The 27,279-nt window shown below is 36.0% G+C and overlaps 3 protein-coding genes and 3 non-coding genes across 6 annotated transcripts in view; 1 reads left to right on the top strand and 5 right to left on the bottom strand.

Annotated features, from left to right (window-relative positions):
- LOC116295873 (uncharacterized) overlaps positions 1-2,941 on the top strand; it is a 46,362-nt gene extending 43,421 nt beyond the window's left edge. The window contains exon 50 of the mRNA XM_031703829.2: positions 83-2,941. The gene's annotated coding sequence lies outside the window, so the exon portion shown is untranslated. The remainder of the gene's footprint in view (positions 1-82) is intronic.
- Trnai-uau (transfer RNA isoleucine (anticodon UAU)) lies at positions 38-146 on the bottom strand. Its single transcript has 2 exons — positions 109-146; positions 38-73 (listed from the first exon to the last, which is right to left on the bottom strand). It is a non-coding gene; the product is annotated as a tRNA-Ile (tRNA).
- On the bottom strand, positions 743-851 carry Trnai-uau (transfer RNA isoleucine (anticodon UAU)). Its single transcript has 2 exons — positions 814-851; positions 743-778 (listed from the first exon to the last, which is right to left on the bottom strand). It is a non-coding gene; the product is annotated as a tRNA-Ile (tRNA).
- Trnai-uau (transfer RNA isoleucine (anticodon UAU)) lies at positions 1,626-1,734 on the bottom strand. The gene is made up of 2 exons: positions 1,697-1,734; positions 1,626-1,661 (listed from the first exon to the last, which is right to left on the bottom strand). It is a non-coding gene; the product is annotated as a tRNA-Ile (tRNA).
- On the bottom strand, positions 2,791-15,866 carry LOC116295872 (prostaglandin E2 receptor EP2 subtype). The gene is made up of 4 exons (XM_031703828.2): positions 14,898-15,866; positions 7,571-7,834; positions 6,846-7,034; positions 2,791-4,588 (listed from the first exon to the last, which is right to left on the bottom strand). The coding sequence occupies exons 1-4, from the start codon at positions 15,669-15,671 to the stop codon at positions 4,112-4,114; spliced, it is 1,704 nt and encodes a 567-aa protein (XP_031559688.1). The 5' UTR covers positions 15,672-15,866; the 3' UTR covers positions 2,791-4,111.
- Positions 15,867-21,842: 5,976 nt separating this feature from the next.
- On the bottom strand, positions 21,843-27,177 carry LOC116295875 (uncharacterized). The gene is made up of 3 exons (XM_031703831.2): positions 25,654-27,177; positions 25,325-25,559; positions 21,843-23,998 (listed from the first exon to the last, which is right to left on the bottom strand). The coding sequence occupies exons 1-3, from the start codon at positions 26,966-26,968 to the stop codon at positions 22,885-22,887; spliced, it is 2,664 nt and encodes an 887-aa protein (XP_031559691.2). The 5' UTR covers positions 26,969-27,177; the 3' UTR covers positions 21,843-22,884.
- Between the last annotated feature and the right edge of the window lie 102 nt (positions 27,178-27,279).

The raw sequence follows: 27,279 nt of genomic DNA, 5'->3' as shown, positions 1-27,279 counted from the left end.
GATTTCCATAAAAATACTCATAAAATAAAATAAATCCTGCTCCTGGGGAGGATTGAACTCCCGACCTTCGCATTTCATTCAGTTACAGTACAACACGCCCATACTGGTTATAAGTACGACGCGCTAACCGACTGAGCCACAGGAGCTGGATGGATTCTGCTTGAAGATTTCACGATAAAAGGACGAGAAAACACCCTCCAAAAACAAGCCTCTTCTCTTGGCTTCACTCTTCCCGCAAATGTCTGGCCTTCTATGTCTCTTTCTTTTGCTTGTAAAAAGTAAAGTACCTATATTTAACGTCGGTAGTTCCTTCAGTTGAAATTCAACTGCTATCAATGGAAGCCGACGGTGCGCACTTTACCCCCCTCTCTCCATCAGTGCTCTGTTTTAAGAGTATTTAAAGCTGAAGCTACACGGATTAGAGGAAAGTCGAAACAGACGTTGATATCCTAAGGATCGAACCGTGGACCTCAAGCTCTGAAGGTCGCGCACTAACCAACTGAGCTACGCCTGCTCCTTTTGCTTGTTTAACAATAAATTATTGAAAATACTTCGAGTTAATCAAAAGTGACCAATATCAGCCTTTTGTTTGCTTTTCCTTCGATCAAAGTACTCTTTTTAAATCTTTCGCTTAATTCAACCGTAATGTCGGTCTTTGATGAAACATTGTGGTTACGTACTTTTTGCCCCTTCAGTATCAGAGTCAGTTTCGCAAAAATATTTGATGATCGAACAAAAATCCTGCTCCTGGGGAGGATCGAACTCCCGACCTTCGCATTTCTTTTAGTTTAAGGACGACACGCCCATACTGGTTATAAGTACGACGCGCTAACCGACTGAGCCACAGGAGCTGGATGGATTCTGTTTGAAGATTTCACGATAAAACAACGAGAAAAAATTAAAAAATTAAAAGAAGAAGAAGAAGAAGAAGAAGAAGGAGGAGGAGAAAGAAACAAACTTCTTCTCTGTCTTTTCTTTAATTTCATGTCAAATACTAATACAATCTAAAAAAAATTTGTCCTGGGGAGGATCGAACTCCCGACCTTCGCATTTCATTCAGTTACTGGAACGACACGCTCATACTGGTTATAAGTACGACGCGCTAACCGACTGAGCCACAGGAGCTAGATGGATTCTGTTTGAAGATTTCAGGATAAAACAACGAGAGAGAGAGAGAGAGAGAGAAATTTTTAGATCTTATTAACCGAGCGGGAGGTCTGTACGGGATAATCTTGACCGAGGTCGGAATGTACAGACCGAGCGCAGCAAGGTCTGTACCCGACCGAGGTCAAGATTATCCCGCGGACCGACCAAGCTCGGTTGATAAGAGTTTTATTATATGACCACTTTTCATTGAAAATGACAAAATGTTTTCGCCGTAAGATTAATATGCGATCGGACCGGTTAATACCGGAGAATCTAGACCACACCGCGATGCGATCTATCCAATCAGATTGCTCGATTTACTAGTGTCCAGGCTCTAAGATTCACGGTCATATAATAAATATATATAATAAAAAAAAGAAGAAGAAGAAGAAGAAGAAGAGAAAAAGAAGAAAGAAACAATCTTCTTCTCTGTCTTTTCTTTAATTTCATGTCAAATACTCATAAAATAAAATAAATCCTGCTCCTGGGGAGGATCGAACTCCCGACCTTCGCATTTCATTCAGTTACAGGACAACACGCCCATACTGGTTATAAGTACGACGCGCTAACCGACTGAGCCACAGGAGCTGGATGAAAACTTAATATCATTTCATAAAAACTGAAACTAAAAAGGTAATGGCTCTCTCCCGCCCGGCCTGCACGGGAACAATAAGCTCTTTTGATCCCTTTTGTGCTGCTGGCCACAATGAGTGAAGGCTTTCTCGACTGTGGCGGCGCCACGTTTTATGGCGATCATTTTTAATTTCGTACAGCAAAGAAACAGCTTTCGTGCATAAGCTTATCAAATACTATTTGGAATCAAAAGTAGCATGAACTACAAATCTGAGAAGTACATGGTGAGTTTGTCTTGTTCTCTGGTTTTACATTTTCAGCGCTCTAACTTAGAACTGTTATATTATGTCCAAATCTAACAAGTGCTTTAAACTTATAGACAACACATTTGTTCTCCAAACGGTAGAAATGGATAAAGTTAGTGTCATTTATTTAATGTTATTTGGTAGAACGAGTCATTTAAGCTTCGGATCGGGTAGAAAAAGGGGCAAACATTAACTATATAGTTCAAATTCGTGCTGTATAACTAGGCTAGCTACTTCTAAGTATTCAATGTGTAACAATGCGTAACTATTAGTAGAACAACAGAATACATTGATAGTTGCATAATCGGTGAAGCTAAAACTAAACGGTGTTATCTATGGGAAGGGAAGAATTACGGCTGAGAATTTGGTTAACTTTTTTTTACAAAGCTGAAAGTCTTGAAATTCCTCAAGCTGGAAATATATCTATTTGATGCAAAATCCGAGGCTCCAATACGTTTCAGGAGTTCCCCCAGTGAATATCAAAAAACAGTATACCCTTCACGTATTTCAAATATTCAATTAACATCTTCAGCCTGACCTTGGGCGTAGTGTTTAGTGTTTTCGTATTTCAGAATGTTTCATTCCCTTGAGTGTTATTTCTTTGCTTAACTGTTGCGCACGAGAAGACACATCAATTTGGATATGATTCAACCAAACAATCTTATTTCCAAAAGAAAACCCCAAGGTACGGGTTCACTTTCATATTACAAATCCGTAAGCTCATGATAAGAGCTCATGATAAGAGTACCCAAGAAGTACGCAAAAATTTTCTTTGCTATTTTATTTCAATGTTTTTAATATTACACCTATATTATTAAGTTGTTCAATATTTACCATTTGAATTCCTATTATCATTATATATGTAACCATTCTAAGCTATTTACATTAATAAATACCATCAACGTTTATTTTCCTGACTCGCTGTGCCTAAGCATATTTGTCTTTAATTAACTTCCTCTATCAGTGAAAATACTTAAACTCTCATCCATTATTATGTATATCCTATACAGATTTATTTGATTAGATTCTTATGCAGTTTCATAGAAAGACGAGTATTAATAACTCGGGATTTACTTCATTTGATTAATTTAAGGAATTTTAAAGCTCGAGGATTTTTGGCCTGTGTTAGTGTGAGAGTCATAACGGGATAGTGCAGTTAACGAATGTACTATTTTTGTCTCCATTTTCCTCCCTTGCTCACTATTCTGTTTCTAGATATCTCTATTTTAGATATCTCTTTTCTCAGAACCGAGGCCACAGATTCTGTCTTAGTACAGGGCTATTATTTGGATAATAGCAATCTTTCAGCAAAGAAGCAGTGATTTTTTTTTCATTTTTAGAGATTCCATTTCAGTACGTAGTTCAAATGTCAAAATTGGCTAAAAATTCCGCACTCATTTAATCTATATTCTCGTATTTTTCAGAACCAATGTTTCTTATTTGAGGACTATATATTTTGACATTGAGCAAACTTCTGCATTCTATTCGTTTATCAACTCACTCACTATTCACTTTCTTCAATTGTTCTTTTTCTGAGATCGACAAACAAGGCGAGTTCTGGTTTGGCTTGGGTACGAAAAACGCAATAGAAGGCTGTATGAACAAATTATGTTTGTACCCAACCTATAACACCTATACCAACCTATACCACTGTGTATAATCTCGAGCAGTTTTTCAGGCGTTTAAAAGCGCGGCCGCCTTTTATTAAGATTAGTTAAGTGTCAAATAATAATTATCGAAAAATGCTAGAGTGATTATTACGGACGCTGCGTGGACAATTACTGCGCATGTTTCAAAACGCGGTTTTATACAGTTACGCACAACTTGGTGGTTGTATTTAACAAAAAAATTGTCAATAGCCTTTCGTTTTAATTACCATCAAAATCATAAAAATGCAAAGGAAGGTTTTTAAGCCTTCAAAAATTTTCCAAGCGAATCCTCTGGAATTGTAGATCTGAGATATTTGACTCAGTACTGCTATTCGTATTACTATCTTCCGAGTATGCGCAATATGTCAACTATATCTACCGAATGATCACCGAACAAAGTCCGAATATCTAACAAACTCGCGCTAGCTATTACAACGCTTATACAATCTTTTCAATCTGCTTAGCTCGTCTTTTCGTTTGGATGATGTCCATAACCTGCAAAGCTTTCACGCTAATTGAAGAGTTGCTTCGAGGTTTACCATTTTCTTTCCCTTCCTGTTCAACAGGAGCCTGGCTCTTATTGCTGCTATCAAGCGCAATCAACAGCTCATCATCATCATGAATACTCGCATTTTCGGGCGTTGCCGACTCTCCTGTCATTTTCCTTGTTTCATGCGGGGCTTTCAATCCTGCGAAGCAATTCTTTAAAGTCTCCATGATTTCATTGAAAAGAACATCGTCAGCTTCGTCAGTCATTCCCTCGTTTGCAAACCCAGGTTCCTTTGCTAATTCATGCAGGGCTTCCCGCACGTCAGTTTCTGTGATTGTCGGTAAGATCCCTTGCTTGTCTCGAAGAGTCTGCCTGTCATCTGGGACTGTTGTTTCCTTGGCAACCACTCCTGCATTATTGGCATCCTAAGAACACAAAGAACCGACATTTAATCGTCTTTACGAAGTTAATGTGACAATTGTCATGGTAACGATCTCATCCTGAGTGGAATTGGAGGGGTGGGGGCATTCAAAAACAAGATTGCCGCAATGTTTTATGTAAGGTTTACATACTAACTTTGCAATGTTCGATTCGTGCGCCAGCATAAAAAAGCTGAAAACTGCTGAATAGCTTTAAGATTTTACTAAGGAACTATACGAGTGCACGTTTTGAACTTCAACAGAACGAAATCCCTAAATTTTGCGCAGGACTCTATCACTCGTCTTCTATATTTCCTAAGAAAAGGTAAAACACAGGTAAAAACATGTAAAAAGCAATTCTTAGTTTTTAAAGTTCACATCCCATTGTCTTCCGGAAAACGAGCTCAACAAGCCATTAAAAAAAACATGGAATCAGCGACGTTAAATCCTGCCTTAAAACAGCTTTTAAGTTTCCTAATTACTTTTTGGTAAGGTAGTCAGCTACCTTAAATTGAAAGCCAATCAAGTTGTGTCAAAAAGCAATCACGTACACATGGGAAGCGCAGACAGATTCAAGGAGTTTTGACGTAGTGTTTACACTCGTAATGGCAAAACGAACAACACAAACCTTTATTCAATTAAATCTCGTTAATAAGTAAAGTGCGTCTAGCAAAAAAATGATTTGATTATAAACCGCAATGTTAATATTTATTAGTTCTCTCATCCAAAATTTCACCTAAAAAATTAAACTTTAAAAAATTGTGTTTGATTTTTGTTATACCAATTAGCAGGAACCAATTATAAACTGCACTCAAGGCGGACATGCCGAAAGAATTTGACATAAATGTAAATAAATAAATGGGTTTTCACGTAGTCAAAGATGCATCCATTTTCCTTCATGTTCCGTAATATATTGATATAGTTGAGAGGAACTTAAAAAAAAAAATTACCCAGTATTCGGAAGGTCATGAGTTCGATTCGATCAGAGACTTTTGGATTTTCAAGTCCTGAGTTGCGTACGTATTTACGTATGTACGTACGTATGGAACACACTTCCTGAGAACATTCAGTAAGCGAAATCATGATCATTAGAATCTTTTAAAACGCTTTTAAAACATTTCTGTTTGAACATGACGTTAAATTTGAAAAACAATGGACTATTATTTACTTATTTTTATTTTTATGATGCTAAATTTTAAAAATATACATTTTACAATTGTATATTTTTATAAGTTTTCATTTTTAAAAATCTGTTTCAATATTGTTAATATGTATTTTCTTTTATGCTTTGTAAAGCGTGTTGAGTTTTTGTGGAACACGCTATATCAAGAATTTAGGTTATTATTATTATTATTATTTTATTATTATTATTATTATTATTATTTACGTGTTTAGTTTTTTTTGTGTTCATCTTTTCTTATATTTATTTTTCTAGTCATGTGAAAAAAAAATCATAAACAATTGTAAAAATTTATAATTAATGATGATGTTTTTTATGAGTATAGACTAATAAAATAATAATAATAATAAAAGTCCTGACTTCCTTTCACATGATAAATTATTTCTGTAAATCATAAGTAGTTGTCATTTCACTTTCTAATTTAATTTTAAAAGATGAAAAAGGAATGATTTTAGACGTTTTTCGATTAAAAGTTTTACTCTTGAAACTTAGAAAATTAAAATGTATCACAGGAAGCCCGACAAGACCAAAAAAAGATCAGTCTGCGGATGAAGCAAGTTCATTTGTATGCGTTTCTCTTTTATTCTGAAGTAATTTGCAAAACTGATAAAAAAAATAAATAAATAAATAAAAAAAAAAAAAAAAAAAAAAAAAAGAAAAAGAAAACGAAGAAAAGTGTCTGCCGTTTGCAGGAAGAAAATACCACAGTGAACAACAACGCTGCCAAAGGTTGCTCTTGTCATTAGTACGGAACGAGTCGGCACTAGACTGTATCGACGTGACAACCATAACACTTCATCAATATTTCTCGCATTCTCTCACGCACATATGATCAATAGACCATTAATCTAGATTACAAATCCTTTGAATCCAAGTACCATTAATGGAGCTCAATAGAGGTTTAATTTGGCACAATCGGCGTGATGATAGCAGAAAAAGATAACACAAGTCATAAAGTTAATATGGCTTTGCTCGCCTCAAGTCGCTGGCACCACTCTGAACATTGATCAACTTTTGCGCATGCGCACTTTTAGCTCTAGCTATTTCCTTGAGAATAAAATAGAAGGCTTTTAAATTACTCACTCGTTCTTTTTCTTTGAGTTCTCCGTTGGTTTTCTCATCAGGGATGGTTTTGTTTTGATTCTCACTATCGACATGTACCAGAGCGTCTGTTGACTGGACAGCTAAAGGTTCCATATTACGGATAGCCACTCCCTGGAACGATGCACGCTCTTCTCTGGGTTTTAACACTGGTGGTATAGCATCTTGTACCTGAACAGTGATTTGTCTAAGATTATACCAGTTTTTATTATTTTCTTTTATTAGCAATATATGCAGACTCGTTGGAGCTCAGGGGTTAGAAATTAAGGCAATTGCATGTTGCAATCCGGCAATGTACAACTAGGATTGGATACGTTGATTCAGTATATAATATATGTCCTACTATAGCATATCTAAATACCACTCTATCTACAATAAAACTAGCAGTGAAACCAATTCCAAGGTAATTTTTTCCTGTGATTGTGTGTGTGTGTTTTTTGTTTTTTTGAACAATATTTTCAAGTTGTCCACTTAAAAAACTTAATAAATCCGTTATCACGCTGCTTCTCTATTGAAAAAGACCAAAGATTATGAAACGGCTTCTGAGTTCATATTTTCGAAACTGCACGAAATATAGGTTTGCACAACTAAATCACAGATCTAATTGTAATGTAGCCTATAGCTTTTGCGCAGAAAGGAAAAACGGCCAGCAGGTGTAAACGTGTTTTATATACACGTTTATATATTAAAGCAGATTGTTTATTTACCTGTGTTTGATCCGTTCCTGTGTTACTGTCATTGTTCTTGATGCTAGCTGAGTAAGCAAAGCGTACTTTGACGCTCTCTTTTCGTTTTTTACTCGCACATGGACAGCAGCAACAAAAAAGCCTGATAAATGTATCTCGGAACTGTTTGCGGGTCAATACGTAAACGAACGGGTCCAGAACTAAGTTTAGGAGTAGCAAGCGCGATACTTGGAGGTCAGCGGACTTGTTCTTCCACAAACCAGATACGTTGCATACAATTCGGACCTAAAAATGGTAATGATGGCATCAACGTAAACAATGATTATTATGAATAGCAACAAAGAGCAAGAATTATTGTTGATAATAGGGACATCTTCATGCCAGGTATTGACAACAATTAGGATGATGTTAAACACCAGTATGATTATTATGATAACGAAGGTAACGATATTAAAATGATCAGCTGATGACATGGAGATGACGATGATGACTCTGATGATGACGATGACGATGACTATGATGACGATGATAATGACGATGATATTAGGTGATGATCATGATCATGACTGATGATGATGATGAGGAGGAAGATAATGACGATGATTATGATTATGATGATGATAATGGCAATGGCAATGTAGTCGGATATGGTAATTTGATGATAATAATAATGATGATGATTATGATTATGATGATAATGACGATAATAATGGGAATGTTAGAGTACAAACACTATAAGTGTGCAACATAAATGCCTCTAAATACTGCTAAATTATGCTAATCCTATTGTTTTCTATTTTTAATTAGCACTATTAACTACTAAATAGTGCAAAGTGTTGCACACTTTTAGTGTTTGTACTCTATTGATGACAATTTATTTATTTATTTATCTATTTGAATCAGTTTGCCGCAATGGCAGGAATAGAGACACAGGGCTAGAGTCACAGGGCTAAGCCCCGATTGCGTGATGATAGAAAGGGTATTTTTTAATTCATATTATTTTCTACAAATGTCGCCTCTGAAGGTTTTTTGATAAAAATGAAATTACCTATTATTAAATAATTATTCCAATTTGAAACTAAAAAATCAAAAACTCTGTACAATGAAGGATATTGCCTTTGATATTGCCCTTATAAAATAAAACCATAGGGAGCCCAATTTAGATTAAAGTGAATGGTGAAAATAAAATCGGAAAAAATAAATAATTAATTTTCTTTTTTAAATTCGAGATCAAGATAATGTTTTCCGTAATGCGAAAGAGTTAAAAAATCAATGAAAAATGCACTAGAACATTTTTTTTTTCGCGCGCGCCTTTGTTTTCCTATAATATTCCCTTATGGTACTTCATTGATATGTAGATATACTCTTCATCATTATCGCATCCAACCGCCACCATCAATCAGCTTTAAAAGTTAAGAACACTGATGTCATAAGATCAATATTAATGACAGGTGTACATCTCTAAATACATAAGGAAAGAAGTCACATATTGTACGTTATTAGCGCTTCGCTTTTTTACCCGGACTCTGATATATTTAATCATGTGCCCTGTTAAGATCGTGCCATCTTTCAATAATATAAATACCTTTAAGTGTTGAAAAAGAAAAATTATAAATAATTGGTGGAATGAACATCCTCTGAATTACAGAAAAAGAATGACTTTCGTATGCCGGAAGATCAATCAAGGGATAGTTTTACGTAAAGAAAAACCCACACGCCAATATATCCATTAATTTAGCGCGTGGTGTTTTTACGCAAGTTCAGAGTTTTGGAAATTGTCGGATTCTTCTAGGGAATAAACGCATTGCGAAGTTAAGAGCACGAGACGATAATCTATCTATCTATCTATCTATCTATCTATATATATCTATATCTATATATATCTATCTATCTATCTATATATATATATATATACCGAATCCCTAATGTTTGGGAGATATATATACATATATATGAAGGATAGCGACTAGAATAATTTCTTAACAAAAATTTGTTTTCAAGTTGTCGTAGACTTCCAAGCATTTTTAGCTTTCTAGTTATTTTTGGAAGTTGGTACCCCTCAATCTGTTGACCATAGAATAATGTATCAAATTAGAACAAAAAAAAAAAAAAAAAAAAAAAAAAAAAAAAAAAAAAAAAAAAAAAAAAAAAAAAAAAAAAAAAAAAAAAAAAAAAAAAAAAAAAAAAAAAACAAAAAAAAAAAAAACAAAAAAAAAACAAAACAAAAATGTAACGGGGTACAAATAAAGTTCTTCTTCGAATATTTAATGAGGTTTTTTAGCATGTTTGCAGCTGAGTTGCCATTTGTTTGCTGTTTATTTTTCAAGGAAAACAGCACCGAAACATATATGTATATATATCGTTAAAGTGCCAAAGTTTTAGAGAGGTATCGTCATTTACGATATCTGAATATCAGGGACTAATTAAAGTGTCGGATGAATGCATTAGAAAAGATGGAAGATTGTAATCAGGTTGATATCGTTGGTCTATCGCGAGCTGTAGTCACGGAAGATGGTGAAAACCCTTGCATTCGGTAAACAGTAGCGTATTAAAATAATCAGCTCTCGGAGACAAATGTGTAGATACTATCTTTATACATAAAAAGTCTTGAAGAAACCTTTACGTAGAAAGATTTCGCCCAAGATATCATTATTTCTAATCTATTTTATCCATTATATAAAATATAGAGCTTTTAAGCGTGACGTCAATAGTTTGGAAAAACGACTTCCTGGTCCAAAATGAAAAGTAGTTATATGAAGATTTTTCTTCCATTTTCTTCAAGAAAGGATTTGTTGTCCAAAGTTCTAATTGTTTTAGGTAGGAGTTAATTCATTAATAACATTTTTTGATTTCTTTTTGTGGAAGTTGAAGCCGGACATAAGTCAAACTTAAAACCTCTATCCGGCCAAGGGACCGGTCGATATTTGAGGCCATGGCCTTCATAGTATAAGTAACTTTATTTCTTTATTTCTTTAAAGAAGGTTTAGCGAATAGCTAATCTTACCCTGGGCCTTCTGAGAATGAAATTACAAATGTGACGATAAAATAAAATAAAAAATATATAGATATATCAATAATAATAATAAATTACTTTTGCCTATTTGAATATATAAGTGGAGGATTTTTGTTGCGACATCAGGCGATAAATAGTAGTCATAAACGGCCCCTAAAAATACTCCGATAAATCCAAGAAACTACTCAGGGTGTTGCGATGTCACTTAGGAGAAGAAAATTAATGGACATCAATTCCTAGGGTTCCATAATAGGTCCTAAAGAGACTATATACTCAAAAGGTCGTTTGAAAATGAGTTCGGTGCAGTGCTAGTGTTACTAGCTTTCGAGGAAGAAAAAAATCGATCCGTAAAACTGACTATGCTCTAAGTAAACACTTTAGCTTGGCTGTGTGTGGGGTAACTTCTATTTTAAAATAAGCTTTTTGAACGGGTTGGCACGGAAGGCATGTGAAGGTTTTTACAGGTTTTCGACACCTGTTTCGAGGGCCGGTTCCAAGGATCATAAAACTTAATTTAGTGGTGGCATAAATAGGCTCTAAAGAAACACTTAAGCTTAGCGTTAGTTTGGTTACGTGTGCCGTACCTTCTATTTTTGAATATAGGTAGGCATTTTGAAGCTTGCCATAGCATGTACGGTTTTTAAGTATCAAACTACATTAAAGCGGCCAGATTATAACCACAGGAAAGAAATTGTATTTCCTGATATTTTTAATAAATTAACTAAAAGACATTAGTTGCGCTGTAAGACAGATATCCCAAAAGATTGATTGAAATATTAAGTAAATCTCACTCTGAAAGTCAGGGAATTCAGCGAAAAGCTTTTGAATCGAGAGAAGCGGCCATTTTGATATTTCCATCCAAACTCATATTTCCAAATATAATTTGCATATGATATTCTGGAGCATGGCCGTAGTGTTAATATACATTTCAACTCTCGTGGTTTCTGGTGGAATCTTCCAAAATCCTGTGAAAGTCTTAGCCTACTCTATCAGCGGACTACCCAAATGTTGTTCTCAGAGTTGATGAATATTGCCCACGTCTTCCTCAAAAACACCGGTTTTTAAAATTTTCATCTTATTTTTGTCATTCTTATGTTGCTAATATAGTCTAATTTGTTTTTGGACCATCTGTTTGCCTACACGTCAAATACCCCATAACTAGCTGCGGGTGTATTTTTTTAACGATGAGACGAAATGAAAACAAAGCTATTGGAATAAGAATGGGAGATTTTCTAGATAAAGACTTGAGGATTAAATAAGGACGTCACTTAATCGTCCAATAAAAAATTCCCTTTTCTGCGATCAAAACTGAATCACATTTCATCGAAATCAGACAAACATATAGCATATACTTGAGACTTGGACAAAGCTAATTAATTCACAAAAGGACAGTTTGATTGCTGTGGAGATTTTCAAATAATTAACACTGTCACCCGTAAACTATTCTTTTTAATCCTTTGCAAAATACCATCTTTATAAGAAATTTTTGTGACACCGATTAGTGAACTGTTATATCCTCTATACTCAAACTAGGAACGATTTTAACATAGAAATTGATTTATTCATCGGCGATATTCTTCTTAATAGATCCTGGTATAGTCCACCTACTTCCTATAGTTGATGTTATTTGTGATCTTTGTGGTTTGCGCGCGGTTCTATACGTGTTAAAGAGGAAATTGATGTGAAGGTGTTTGCATTAAAAACAAAAACAAAAATGATATTATTAGTGGCTTTCCATTATACAGCTTTTTCAAAAAAGGTAGAAGGGGCGAACGGCAAATAGTTATCGGTGATTTTCGATTGTACGATCAAAAGGCACAGTGGCCTTGCATTCTAAAAATGAATAATTAAGGCGTTTTAAATGATGTTTTTTTTTTTTACCACAAACAACATTAAATATCTCAACAATATCCTCTGTGTTACAGTCATTCCAGCTGTTCTTGGATCTTGGAATGACAGTCTATATCCTATTGCTGTTATCGCGAATGGACTATTGCCGCGGTTGGACCCTTCGTCTATTTTAGTCGCTAGGTCGTTACGAAGTCGCTAGGAAGTCCGTGAATAACACCACAGGAAGCCCATCAATTGTATTTTAGACTCTCACGGATTAACCATTTTCTATTATGTAGGCTGATTAGACCCTAATTGTATATTGCTCGTATATGTATAGTAAAATCCTTTTTTTCCTATGACAACCATATTACTTATAGCGGTAGCCACATGTGTTTATTGAGCGCGTATTTTTGCCTATCTGTGATACACTTATTTCAATAGAGTTAGTCACCAAAAACCTAGAAAGCTGAGATCACTGAGTATCATGGGAAACTTTTCATATCAAAAAAGCATATATATACAAAGCTTTTTTAATACAAACTGCAGCTCGATGATGCTCAGAAGAGGTGAGACTGTAACCGGTAAAAGATTCGCAAGTCCATGAACAGTTATCAAGCCGTTGAACGTGTAAAATGAATCTACCCATAATCCTTGTCGGCCTCAGCTTTATAGCTTTTCAGGCGACTAACTTTATTGAAATAAGTGTATAAAGCTTTATCGAAAGTTGACATTGGAAAATGAAATATTTCACATCCCTCAACAAACAGTATCACCAGTAAGATGTATCAGGTGACAAGCAATGAATTACGTTGATGAGAAAACCCCCTTTATTTGTCGGTTTCTTTAATTTGGCTTATTCATCGAAGGTTAATGATATTTTGTCGTATATATAGACGATCGTTATATCAAACACTGATTCCAGAACGTTAATGGTGTTCCCACACGTTGCCATGGAATTATTTATAGTTAGTGGAAGCTGTGGGGGGAAAATACACCGAGGTGTGCTTGTTCTTCGGGTTTTCAACGAAATTGAAAGTGACGCTTTAAATGGAAAAACGGTGCCAAACGGCATTGCAATATTTCAAGCTTTATTCACTCATTATAAATAAATAAAATAACAGCGCGAATTTAGAGACACCATCTTTGTTGGGAGGTGAATATTTAATACCAAGGCTGTTGTATCTGCATTTTTTTATAAGGTATATTCCATACATTTTTTCTATATTACTTTTGATCGTAATCTATTATAATCACTTATGAGTGTCACGGTGTTGTCACACAACTATCGGCCAAGCATGTAAGTACATATAATAGTACCTTAGTACTTCAGGGCTTTAGCGATAAACACATAGGAAAAGCGATCGATCGTGTGACGAAACAACAACTAGCTGACCCTGATGCATCAGTAGATCGAGACATCTTGGCATTTACATCCGCCGTATGAGTTATTTCATTCATAAGATGTTTTAGCCAATTCTAATAGCAGCTTGGCTACTTTCATAGAAAAATTTGTTCATTAGAGTTCTTTTTACGGTATTTTGTTCTTTTTTCTTATATTGTTAAAACCTTTTAATCACAATGTCAATGTGAAATTTAATTAATTTATATCTTTGATTTGCATCTGTTTTCCTGTAAAATGTATTGAAGGGCAAAAATTAAAGCAAAACAATGAGCGAAATCAAAATAGATTTGAAAAAGAAATTCTAAACAATCTTCAGGGTCACGAGAATTAAATGAAATACTAAACCGTCTACGAAAAAGCAAAGAAAGACCGCTGTAAATTGTACGATGATTGATGGAGATGACAATCAGTAAATGTGACTAGCTTTCGGGCTAATTTCTTTCAAAGTCCCGGAACTTCAGAAGGATCGTTTATTGTAAGTGAAAGGGATATAGCCGTAATCACAATCATGAAATTCCCTAGTACAAATGCTTGGCAAATGTAATATAACTTAGTATTTATATAGGTTCTTGTAGGTTTTGAAATAAGTGACAGGCTTCATCTTGTCCTAACATTGTCGTTTCCTTACGTGTCAAATTCAATGATATGTGTACCAAAAATTCGACCTGCTTTAATATCGAATAGTTTGACGTAGCTTGCTTACTTGTGTGGAACAAGTCTTACAGCTAGAAAAAATATAGGTTTATATGATAAAATGACGGATGAATGCGACATCTTGCGAACACCTTCGCCCTCAACACGAAACATTATAAACAATAAGAATCTGTGTGAGTCCAAACCAGTTAAAAGAAATTAAAAAAAGGAAGAAAAAAAAAGTGAAAAAGACAAGACAATGAAAGAATGGAGGGAATGATTGAATGAATGAATAAATAAATATCAAAATGCTAATGGTTTAAATTTTTACGAGATACGCATATAATAGTTTTATGAATATGGTAATTTATATGGAGCTGTCTATCGGAACTAATGCGATAATCTGGATTGAAATAAAATCCAAATGAAACTGGGGATTCTACTGTTGTATTCATTAATCTACATACCATAAATGGCGTCCAGCAAATGAGAAAAAGAACGGAGATGATGACCATCATTCGCTGATACTGTTGCTGGATCTTCTCCGATGCGGTTTTCTTCGTTTCATTCACCTTTTGAAATTTACTGCGAAGTCCTTTCAGATTGCGAGCAGATTTCTTTCGTTTTAATATTAAAAACAGCACATGCATGTTAGTGAATATCACTATGAAGACCAATAAAAAACCGACAATGGCAAAAAAATACGCATATGCCTTGTCAGTACTAGTCTTGGCAAACCAATTCAATGTGCAATAAGTTTGTGTCAAATTAAGCTCGAAGCTACCAAATCCAAAGACGGGCATAAGTGATATTACGGCACAGAGTACGATTATCAAGACAAGGGCTTTCTTGGCGAATCTGAAGCTTATTCGCTGACGGTGGAAGAAAGGAGCCCTTACAGCGAAATATCGGTCTAGTGCCATGCAAGTCGCTATTAATCCTGATGTTAGCGAGGTAAACACAGTGAAAAATCCTTGGAAATAGCACAGAGGTTTTCCACCAGTCCATTTACCATAGGCATAGCAGACCCAAGTAGGTGTACAGATTAAGACAATTCCGAGAAGATCGCACAAACTCAAACCAAAAATCAACACATTACAGACTATTTTCTGATGCCGGAGGATTCTGAACGTCAGAACAAGTGCAAAAATATTGGCTATGATTCCTGGAGTTGCAATTATCCCTAAGATTACTCCTTGAAAAGGCTGAATAGCAACATTGGTAGCATTCTTTCCTTCCATTGTCAGTCTCCTGTTTAGTGTTAGGGCAATACGAATTCTCCGGGGATATTTTGGTTATGAAGTCCTTCAGCTCAGAGCTGACTTTAATAGCACGAATGACGCTTGACGGCTCGTCCTGAGGCTAAGAGCTCCTTAGAGGAAATGGAAATGTACTGAGTTTGGTTAGCGTTCGGCGTGTGTGACGCCTGGCTGCTCGAGAAAGAATTTGATTGACCTCCTACTGTCACGTAATTTGTCCTTTAATTCGTAATTGAATAGGCTTTTTGCTATTCCTAGCATCTTTTAAAATACAGTCGAGTGGCGATTTTAAAGTACGCCCGACCTTTGGGTCAGCAGGTAAAAAAACAAACACAAAAACAACAAGCAAAATTAACCGGAATTTATCAAAGGAAAGCTAAGAAAATCAACCAGAATTGTAAACATAAAAAAACAATAAAAACACACCATTATGGAGATTTTCTAAAGAAGAAAGTAAAAGAGAAACAACGGAAGGCAAATGGGAAGCTAGTATTGGTCAATATTACAGGAACATTCGTAACGCAATGAGGGGCTTTTTAAATGGCATCAACACAAGTACTGATTGCACAATACCATACGTGCAACAACATGGTGAATTCTACTATCCATGAATTGCTTTTCATTGAAAAACTGTATGAGTGGTTTTGCATTTCCTAATTACACGTTTGAATAACTGAAGTGCTTACGGAGATATCTTTATTACATAGGTCTAAAAAGAAAAAAAAAAAAGAAAAAAGGCGTGTAATTATATAGTTTAATTAATAAAAAAATTTAAATAATAAAAATTTAAAAAAATCCCCTTAAAAATCTTGATTTTTTTCTAGTACATCATATCAGTTTAGTGGTGATTGGACCAAGACAAAGCTGTCAAACATTGTTTTTTTTTTTGGGACTGATTTTAACTTTGACTTACTAGTTACAATGTTAAAAAGAATGAATCTAAGTCTGAAATGGTATTTATGTAATTATATTAACCACAGCAATATATGAAAATAAACTAAGATTATTACACTCGTTCTACTATTCCGGCTTCTATGGACTTCTAGGCCAAGAGAAAATAATCAACGAAAAAATGGTCATTTTCTCTTGTCTAGGGCCATTCTCGTGTAACTGGTGGACTTAAAATAAATTAATAACTTTAATTAAGTCATGGATAAAAGGAAAACCAAAGAAAGAAAGAAAGAAACAAGGGAAACTTGGATAGCAAAGCATTGCAAAGAAATTTTACATGTAAGAGCTAAAACAAATATCCTATATAAGTACTGCTTCACTAACTTTGATCAATATTAATTATATCCGTTCACTAGTAGTGTGTTAATTTGTTTGCATTAAAGAAGAAGAAAAAATGTTGTCATTCAGGAAACCGATGATTTCTTTCCTGTCACTGATCAATGTTAAAGATAGATCAAACATGCTTAGGTTATGTACGGTTATTTTGGGTGCTTTCAGTCCAGTTTCCACTGTACCAGAGTAGTTTTTATTGTAATTCATGATCAGTTCTGGGGACTGAAATTGAGAAAAAGAGGACTATACCTCAAGACGTATACACTAAAAACGCTTGCCCGCACATACACATTGCAGGTGAAAAATTTAAGATTCATTGCCACGGGTTTTAAGCTCTAGGCGTAGTTTTTCATAGAAGGATTGGTTTTACTGCAGAGCTGAGAAGGCAGAAGGAACTGAGAAGGCAGAAGGCTTGGAACTGCATAGGCAAATGAAGATGAATTCGATCTGATACACTCTTTGTTATTCATACTAAGCCTGTCCAAGGCGCGCGCTAGGGTCTTTGTTCCTTCGTAAGTTTGCCCTTTTCAGCCGCCATACAAAACAGTTAGCGATGATATCAAAGCTAACTTGGACATCCGATAAAATTTTCTTTATCCTACATCTTGTTTCAATATTTATCATCGTACAAGTTTTGCTTTGTTTTACAAGGTGGGATGTGAAATTTCATTTATTAAGTTGTCATTCGAGTCCCTGTCAGGTGCTAAAATAATCGAGAAATATATTCCCTTTTCACCACGAAAGTTTATTTGTTCCTGCTCGAGAGTAGATTCAGCATGGTGGCCGTAAACACGACACTGAACAACGAGCTAGTGAAATAAAACCTGGAATATCATTGATCTCAATGTGGCGATCTGGTCAAACAGCTGGCTAAATTGTGAGTGTAATCGATCACAATCAACTGGCTCTTTCACTTGGTCATAAAGGCGCGTTGAGCGGATTTTGAGAGCTGATTATTTACAAGGATATCAGGAAATGTATACGTAGTGAATGAATTGGCCTCTAGCTACGGAATTATTTTGTATACAGAAACTACGAACGTGACTGAGTTTTTCTCACGTCTTTCGCAAATTCGAAATTGTCGGCCGCATCAGCTGAAGCTGATCCAAAAAGATAAGGAATGCTCTTATAATATTGAATTCCTAGAAATGATGCCATATATAGTATCAGATTCTAAAAGTAGGCGACCGCGACACGAGTGAAAAACGTCTGCGCATGCTCTGAATCCGTATGCAAATTAGTCAAAACATAAGTAAATTTGACTTTCAAACATGCCTTAAAAATTGGACTTCACAAAATGTCGAAACTTAGTGTCCATGCTTGAAACTTAAGACTAATTCTTTCATATTGTGTTTGTTAATACAGTATCTTGGTCTGACAAAAGTATACTCTCGAGCTTTTTTGTATACTTGGAAAAAAAACATTTATTTCCTCACTCAAACTCTTCAAAATTCTTAGAAAACGTGCTGAAGTGCAAGCATGCGCTAAGGTTTTTTCCGGGTGTCGCCGACCGCAGTAACTTAACCTAAAGGCCCTGCGGTTTACACCATCGTGACTGTTATGTAAAGCTCTAAATAAAGATCAAGAACATGGCGACTATCAGTCGGTGCTTCATGATGGCTTGGTTTACCATCAGACAAGATTGATCTTTACGCACAACATGGCTTGCAGCTATATTGCAAGAGGGAAATATCACTGAAAGAAAGATAGTGCTAATGATAATGTTGTAATATTTATTATAAAATAACTAAGATATAAAGCGCGCTCTAATTGCTCAAATCCCGTTTCCTATAACTCAACATAGATCGTGAGGAAATGACGTCAACAACGCAAGGGCGATGTATGTTTTGTTTGTTTCTTATGTTTTTTATCATTTCTTTTGAGTTAATCGTTAGTTATATCTTAGTTGTTTTATAAAAGGGATAGAAAACTCGCCTTGCTTGTGCTATGTTGAGTTATACAAGCACTTGGGAAATTGCGTGAGCCCTCGAGAAGTCAGTCCCGAGAAGCACTCGTCTACGGCTCGTGCTTCTCCTAGCACTTCTCTCTGACTCACGCAATTTCCCGCGTGCTTGTGTAACTCAACATAGCACGCGCGCTCGTTTTCTATCTCTTCCAAAAAAGTGCACTATATAGCTTATTTAATATTTCAAAATGATTGTATCACAGAAGACCAATATATTTCCAATGAAAATAATAATAATAATGATAATAATAATAACAATGATGATGCTGATGATGATATTAAATGATGCAAACCAATAGTTGACATTTTGTTTTGTTGTTCGTCTTTTGGTCAGCTCCTATAAGACTCCCCCTGACCTGACCTTAGTTCCCCCTTGACCTGAGCCTTAGTTTTCTAATTCTTCGATTGCACGTTACGTCATAGCGGCCATCATTTTATTGCCATTTGACAAATATTTCTTATTAGCATTCATCGTTAACGCCACCATGCTTTTGTCTTTTAATTAACTCTCTTGGGAATGCTTGCAAAGCATCAATATGGCGGACACTTTTGCCCGCATGCGAACAAATAAACTCGTTATGAATATACTAAAGTTGTTATTTTTGTTATTCCGACAAATATAGTTTCGTAGAGTCCCTCTATCATGTAAATGACTTAGTTATATAAACCATTTTTTTTCCAACTCGACCAGCCGCTGTCCACTGCAATTTATCTTTCTTTAATTATTTTAAAAATAGTACATACAAAGCTTACCGGTACATGGGAGTGATTAATTAAAATCTATTTACTGGTCATTAAACCGACTGATACCAGCTGACGAGACAAGAAAAGCCGGACAACTTGTTACTATTTCCAAGAAGCCGCATCACAGGAATTAATCACTTTTCACTTTTGTCGCGCGCTAATTCTCAAACTGTCGAACCGATGTGATAAATTACTGATGATAACGAGAATAATTTCCAGAACTGTGCTAAGCCAAACCGCGTTGAGAAATGAGCTCAATCAGCTTTAATTCGTTAGTCACATCACATATTACCTGTTGTGGCAAATACTTTCTATATATAAACCATACCTCCATATGTCCAACATATGTCCAATGACTTTCTTGACCTTGGTCTTAATATAACTCTTGGAAAACAGTGATATTCATGTTCGCGTTATCAAACTATTTCATTCTGTCCTGAAATTATGATCTATGGACTGATCTTAGTCAAGACATGGCTAGCTTTTAGGTACACATCGCAGGGAATTTCAATTGCCCTTTTCACTATGACGTCACTGCTTGTTTATGTGGGGGATAAAATCGCCAAATCCAATAGGAAATTCAACAAAATTTGCTTCTAGTGAAACAGTTTAATCTAAAATGGCCTGGTTTTCAGATATAATATGTGTTAATATGTACTAAAAAATATTCTGAGCATTTGCTGGCTATTCTACTTCTCTTCGTGGATTGATACGGGTATTAGAACAATTTTCGGTGAATTTGCGCTGATTTGACCCCCTCCGACGACCATAATCCTTTGCGTTTAAACAATAGATTGTTTTGATGTGACGTCATAGTGAAATAGGTTAATTTGATGGTTTTCACAGCCGCTATGTTGGATGAATTTAACAAAAGATTCGTCATTAGGCTCTTTTGTTATATCATCCAACATGGCCGCCGTGTCTTTTGTTATTTCATTCTCTTGGGAATGATTGAAAATTAGCAATAGCTGCGTTTAGTGCTGACTACGAAAACTCGCGGTAGACTTGAAAACCCTTTTAGTCTCCTTCGCAGCCTTCATAAGTTTCGATCCCAGATCCTCACTAGTGGAGAGGGTCCGTGAGGATCTGGAACCGAAACTAATGACGGCTGCTGAGGAGACTAGAAAACCCTCGAATCAAGGAAGACATCACATGCAAACATGCCATGCTTTGGTTTATGGTTGAGAAATTAAATCCGAGACCCCAGATAGATATATCATTGATTCGTACGTGCTACAGTTAGTTATCCTTTACGATATTAAGGGTACACGTCGTTGACGTAATGCGCAAATTGCATAAAATAAATGAAGCCCAATAAAACAAAACAAATCAATACATCATTAAATATCTTCATCCTGTACTTTCAATATCAGGTGAAGAATGTCTCATTCGGATCGTCGCCAGTCCTTATTCTAGAGTACTCATCTTATACCTCATAAACTCAGAGGGGGCGCGCGAGGAGTCGAGCTATATGCGCAGAAGGAAACAGGCCCTAAGGGATTGACACTTGGTCTGAAATGGGAAAACATTACGCCTATAAGGTAAAGAAGTTTTTAGAAAAAAACTCGACTCAAGTCAGCCGTCAATGATATGCAACACGGTCTACTTCAACACTTTTTCAACTAAACAAGATGACTATCAATAGTTCGGCATTATACTGACATCAACATTAAAGACTTCAATAGTGTGTATGATTTTTCATGTATACGTAACATTTAGACGAGAAAAGAGATATGGTGCATGCGTTCCAAGTCCAACAAATGGATAAGAGAGATGCGCAGACGCGTGACTGTAGTGCGGTACAACAACATTTAGACGAGAAAAGAGATATGGTGCATGCGTTCCAAGTCCAACAAATGGATAATAGAGATGCGCAGACGCGTAACTGTAGTGCGGTACAACAACATTTAGACGAGAAAAGAGATATGGTGCATGCGTTCCAAGTCCAACAAATGGATAATAGAGATGCGCAGACGCGTAACAGTAGTGCGGTCCAACAACATTTAGACGAGAAAAGAGATGTGGTGCATGCGTTCCAAGTCCAACAAATGGATAATAGAGATGCGCAGACGCGCGACTATATTGCGGTCCAACAACTATGAACTCATGACCATAAGCAGAAATGTTGAGAGAGCGGAAGCTAAAAATCCGGTTGATTTAGTTCAGACACATTATGTTTTTAATAGGGGCCACCGCAGAGTTAACTATATATTGTTTGATTGCTATATATCTTTAGAGCAGTCTACAAATAGAACCTATAATAACATCTAAGATAATTGAGCCGTACTTGTTCAATTACCGCCTTCACATTTCCACCCTTTTCAAATGCCAACTGAGCCCAGCAATTAAAGCCTTCAACTTTAATGTTTTACTGACCCTGATCGGCACATCTTAAGGTCAGGATTTCAAGGATGTTTTTCAATATCATGATTCCACGCAAAGACGAATAAACTTGAAAAAACAACTCCATTCGTATGGTTCTCTGCACGTAGTTTCATCCTCGAAAATCTCAATGGCCTTTTTTATTATAGTCAAAACAGTGCCCTATATTTACTTAACGAGGCTTTCTGTGAGAGAGCGGGGCACTCCCAGTAATGGGATCTGGGAATATACTGGGTCTGAGACGGGTACTCCTAGTAATGGGTTAAGAAGAGATAACTAGCTAAAAACTAGTGTGAGCTTCGTCAGTGTTTCTAATGAAACAGTAATGATAAAAGGGTAAATTTTACACCGTGAAAAGATGAAAAAATTACCGACGTTTCGGAAGCTAGTCCTTCCTTGGAGTAAAAGAGACATTAATAGTAATGGGTTCCTGATCTGGGATTATACTGGTTTCACAGACATAGAATGGTAGACGGGCACTCCTAGTAATGGGTTCCTGATCTGGGATTATACTGGTTTCACAGACATAGAATGGTAGACGGACACTCCTAGTAATGGGTTCCTGATCTGGGATTATACTGGTTTCACAGTCATAGAATGGTAGACGGGCACTCCTACTAATAGGCTCCTGATCGGAGAATGTGCTAGTTCAGGATTGTATGGAACCCAAGGCTATCAATTCATGTAATCCCTGATGTGGATGCAGGCTCCTAGTAACAGCGTCCTGTTCTTTTTTATTTTTATTTTGCGTTTTCTTTATTTTAAAGAAGACTACGTTTCGAAGAGTATTATTACTATACTGAGTTCAATGTTTTGTTTTCAACATCCATCATACAGGTTCTCAACTCTTTTCATGGCATTTATCAGTGGTTTCACTTGGTAGGGAAAGAGGGACCCCTCATTTAGTCGTTCAGCAGCAATTCTAGTGTGGATAAGTGTTGACATGATCTTCTCCAACATCGTGCACATACCATCACTTTGTAATTGAATGCCACAGGAACTGCTGATCTCATCGTGTTCGTCATCGTCAATAACATCATCATCGACATCCCCTTCATTAACATCAACATCATCTGTGACCATTCCACGAGCAAGGCAAGGCATTTGTTTATCGTCGCCATCACCATGATTCATATCATCGATGCAAGCAATACCCATATTAATATCATTAACATCATTATCGTCCTTATTCTTTTCATCCTTCCATGCACTATTATAGACAACACAGTTATCGCCTTCATTACTATAATTCCTTTCACGATCACATGCACGGCCCGTATAATTATTAAAATCGTTATTTATCTCTACCTTAACGCCACTAAATATGTAGGTATGATCAGCATTATCATAGCTAGATATGCTAACTTTTGTATTGCTATTATGGATATCAACATCTTCTAAATGTCCTTGTCGGTCATCAGGATAGCTCTGCCTTATATATGTAAAATTTTCGTCCTCCTCCTCCTCATCACCATCGTCCTCAGTATCACTTCCATAAGCAGATAAGATATTTGAAAGGCCATCCAAACCCTTTAGTGAAGATATAGTTGATACATCCCCAGAGTTAGCATGATTGCAAGCCATTATTCCTTCTGGAAAAGAAGCCGGTTTACCATCTGGTGGATTGGAAATCTCCCTGCCCTTATCATGCTGAATTTGCTGACATTCTCTTAAGGTTTGTTTAGTTTCTGATTGGACATCGGTAATTATAGTGCTTTCAAATAAATGGTTGCAGTTTTGACAAAAGTCTTGCCAGTCTTGTAGAACGAAGTGGAGATATTGCATCAGATACTCAAGAAAGACAGTCTCAGATGAGATGAGAAAATCCAGTAAGACTGAATAATCAAAATCAATAACCTTTAAGAATGCCTGGAAAACAAGGTGTGGGTTTATGGTGTCCAGGATGGCTGTGGCATCTTGGTAAGCTGGCTCCCTACAAAAACAACAATGAAAATTTGATGTATAACAAGAATATGATGTATTTTCTTAAATTTTTGTTCCTAATTGCAAGGATTAGCTTTAGGCATATTTTTTAATGACATGACGAGCTGGAGAGCCCATTTTACGGTAAACAGCATGTAGTCTTGGTTGCTACAGATAATAGTTAATCCAATTTCCTTGATGTCAAGATGACGAATGCCAGGCAAAAACATCAAGCATCTGTAAATATGCCTACACTCGATCTATTTAGAGTTATAAACCATGTCGCTCGGCTATGAAAGTCCCAATAAGACACCCAAAACATAATATACTTGTCATATAATCACTTATTACCTGTAGCATTAAAAATGCCAATGAAACAATTTGATTGAAATAAACATTTATGAAAATATATACCTTTGACCCGCTCCCAAAAGAACAACACCAGCAACACAAGCTAAGAACAGACGTATTATGTAAAAAACAGAAACAGAGTCACATCTATCACAAAACACAGTGATCTAAGTAAGCATACAAATTATACAGGTATACGAGTACCTAAGTATAAATGTGCCTACAGATCTAGTACATAACAAGGACAGTGATCTAAGTAAGCATGCAAATTATACAGGTATATGAGTACCTAAGTATAAATGTGCCTACAGATCTATTACAAGGCACGAACAGTGATCTAAGTAAACATACAAATTATACAGGTATACGAGTACCCAAGTATAAATGTGCCTACAGATCTATTACAAGGCACCAACAGTGATCTAAGTAAGCATGCAAATTATACAGGTATACGAGTACCTAAGTATAAATGCGCCTACAGATCTATCCCAAAACACAGTGATCTAAGTAAGCATGCAAATTATACAGGTTACAAGTACCTAAGCATAAATGCTGCCTACAGATCTAATACAAAGACAATAAACGCACATCACATACATAAAATAACAGCAAAAGGGTTAGATAGGCAGTTATAATGTGTAAGAAAAACCTGAAATCCTTTGATCTTGGGCAATAGTTCATCGAAACGTTCTCAGTGACCCTTTCAAATAAAGCGCCACAGTAGAGTCACATGATATCTTATAACGACGTAAATATTGTTTCAGTGATGTAATGCACAGTCTATTGATAGTGGCATGCTATGTGCTCATGCTGTGTTAATCCGTACGATGACATGCATTACGCAAGTATTCCCTATGCAATGAATAGAAATGAAATCTGAGACCAGCACTTTGAAAGTGCTGCTTCACGCCGGTAACTAAGCCGTGTAGCTCGTCATGTTTCAGCGAGACAATCTTTATTTTTCTGATATTGTAAAGACTCTTACCTTGAAACTTTGAACAACTGCAGTAATAGCAACATAATATGAATCATTTCATCATCTTGATCAGCAAAAACGTCCATCAAAATCAAACTTGGTTGTTTGTGAAATGCCTCTTGGTTGTCATAGTTACTTGATACTTTCTGGTATGCCTCCCGGATGCCATGGTCATTTGCTCCTACCTTGAGCAAAGCACCATACCAGATATTTATAGCTTTGAATATGTCTTGGCTAAGTTGAGCTGTTAATGAGAAAAAAATGTCTGTTAATACGTCATAACAAAATACGTCATAACAAAATATTTGATTTACAAAGTTTTTAAAAGAAAAACATACCATCTTTGTAGTTCTCACAAGTATTCAACAAAACCAGTGCTGCCTGTACAACCAACAAAGAAGCTTGCCTGAAAACACCAGTATTAGGACCTCTAGTTTGACAAATTATTATCTGTTTTTCTTTAACTGGTTTCACTAAGCTCCCTCCAAAACCCTCGAAACCTGCATGTGTTGGAAAATTGTCCAGGATACCACTGTTAACAGTACAGATAAATGCTGTAGCTGAATGAAGGATATACTTGTAACTCAGGGTTTGTTGTTGGCAATGATGGGGGTTCTGTATTGATGTGCTTGTGTTTAGAGAAAAAGACAATAATTGTAGTATTGCTTTCCAAACTCCTGAAGAAAGTTCCTTAACATGGAGAAAATGAGGCATTACTCCTATGATGTTCAGTAAGAACATCTCCTTTTTGGATTCTAAATTTTCAAAAATAATTCCACCCATGACATCTTTTTGTGGGTCTACGTTACAGCAAGATCTGAATGTCCAATTAAGGAACTCTGCTACAAAGCTAAGGAATGACACAAAGACTTGTTCACTTCTTGAAGAGATATCAAAGCAGCCAACAACATTTCTTTCATGAGTACTGGAAGCTAGTTTTGAATGATATTCTAGAAGATCCACTGCTGTAGAGTTTGGATTTTCGGTGATATCATCAATGCATCCCACAAATATTTCATTCCAAAGGGGAACATACGAAGGCAAAATAGACATCCATTCTCGTGTCACGATAAAGTCTAGAAGTTCAATACTGCTCTTCTGTTCGTTTCCAAACGACAGCGGTTCACTGTTAACGCAGTTGCAAATTAACGACTTCTGGGAATGCATTCTCACGTTATGAGCGTCATCGCCAGCACGACTCTCAAGAATATGCTTTAAAATACTAATTACATAAAGATATTTCCATTCGGAATCGTTACAGTTCTGAAAAAGCCCTTCCAGTTGAGTTTTAGCTGTGGAAACCAAGGGAACTGATAACATCAATGAAGAAATGGCCTTAGCAGTCATAAAGACAACGTGATAATCCGTGTCTTCCAAACATGAAACGAGTTTCCTAATTATATTATTATTTATCAAATAATAGCAAATATCATAAAGTTTCCCGCATGTTCTCCTTCTTGACAAGATAAGCTGGAAAAGCCTGTAGATAGTTGTAAGCTTAAGAAGAAGTCTTTCAGTCGTTCTTCGGACGCTGCTGTTAACCTCGACATGGACTTCCAACTCAAGCAATTCCTGAACTTCCAGATTATCGTAAATGTGCGCGAAACAACGGTTGCCAACAGTAACGGCGTGTATTGTTTCTAAAGTATCCATTTTAAAGTGATATATGAATTATTTTAGAAGAAAGCTCTTACGATGCATCAAAGTGTGTCTTGTCATTCTCGTCCGCCATTTTGTTTTGTTGTGAATAACCGCTGTGCGTGTGTACCTCTTGACATAGCAAACCCTACTTGAATCTTGAAAGCATCTTTAAAGCTTATTACTTATCTTTTGTCCTCTCTAAAACAGATACTCATAAGAAAAAAGGACCGTCATGACCAAATTTAAGAGTACTGACAACTCTAAGTTATATTGATAGTGCATCCGTAAAGTCACTAGTTTTGGGCTACCTGTGGTCGAGGTAG

The sequence above is a fragment of the Actinia tenebrosa genome, unplaced genomic scaffold, assembly GCF_029948245.1.
Source record: "Actinia tenebrosa isolate PJP-AT-01 unplaced genomic scaffold, QUT_ActTen_1.0 PGA_scaffold5__44_contigs__length_20552954, whole genome shotgun sequence".
NCBI classification, from domain to species: Eukaryota; Metazoa; Cnidaria; class Anthozoa; order Actiniaria; family Actiniidae; genus Actinia; species Actinia tenebrosa.
This window is presented reverse-complemented; position numbering and strand designations above follow the sequence as displayed.

Coding starts and splice junctions, on each gene's coding strand:
- LOC116295872 (XM_031703828.2), bottom strand. CDS start 15,671: ATGGAAGGAAAGAATGCTACCAATGTTGCTATTCAGCCTTTTCAAGGA. Junction 7,035..7,570: donor CAGGAACGGATCAAACACAG/GTAAATAAACAA, acceptor ATCACTGTTCAG/GTACAAGATGCTATACCACC. Junction 4,589..6,845: donor AACTCAAAGAAAAAGAACGA/GTGAGTAATTTA, acceptor TTGTGTTCTTAG/GATGCCAATAATGCAGGAGT.
- LOC116295875 (XM_031703831.2), bottom strand. CDS start 26,968: ATGGATACTTTAGAAACAATACACGCCGTTACTGTTGGCAACCGTTGT. Junction 25,560..25,653: donor TTGTGAGAACTACAAAGATG/GTATGTTTTTCT, acceptor TCTCATTAACAG/CTCAACTTAGCCAAGACATA. Junction 23,999..25,324: donor CAGTTGTTCAAAGTTTCAAG/GTAAGAGTCTTT, acceptor TTGTTTTTGTAG/GGAGCCAGCTTACCAAGATG.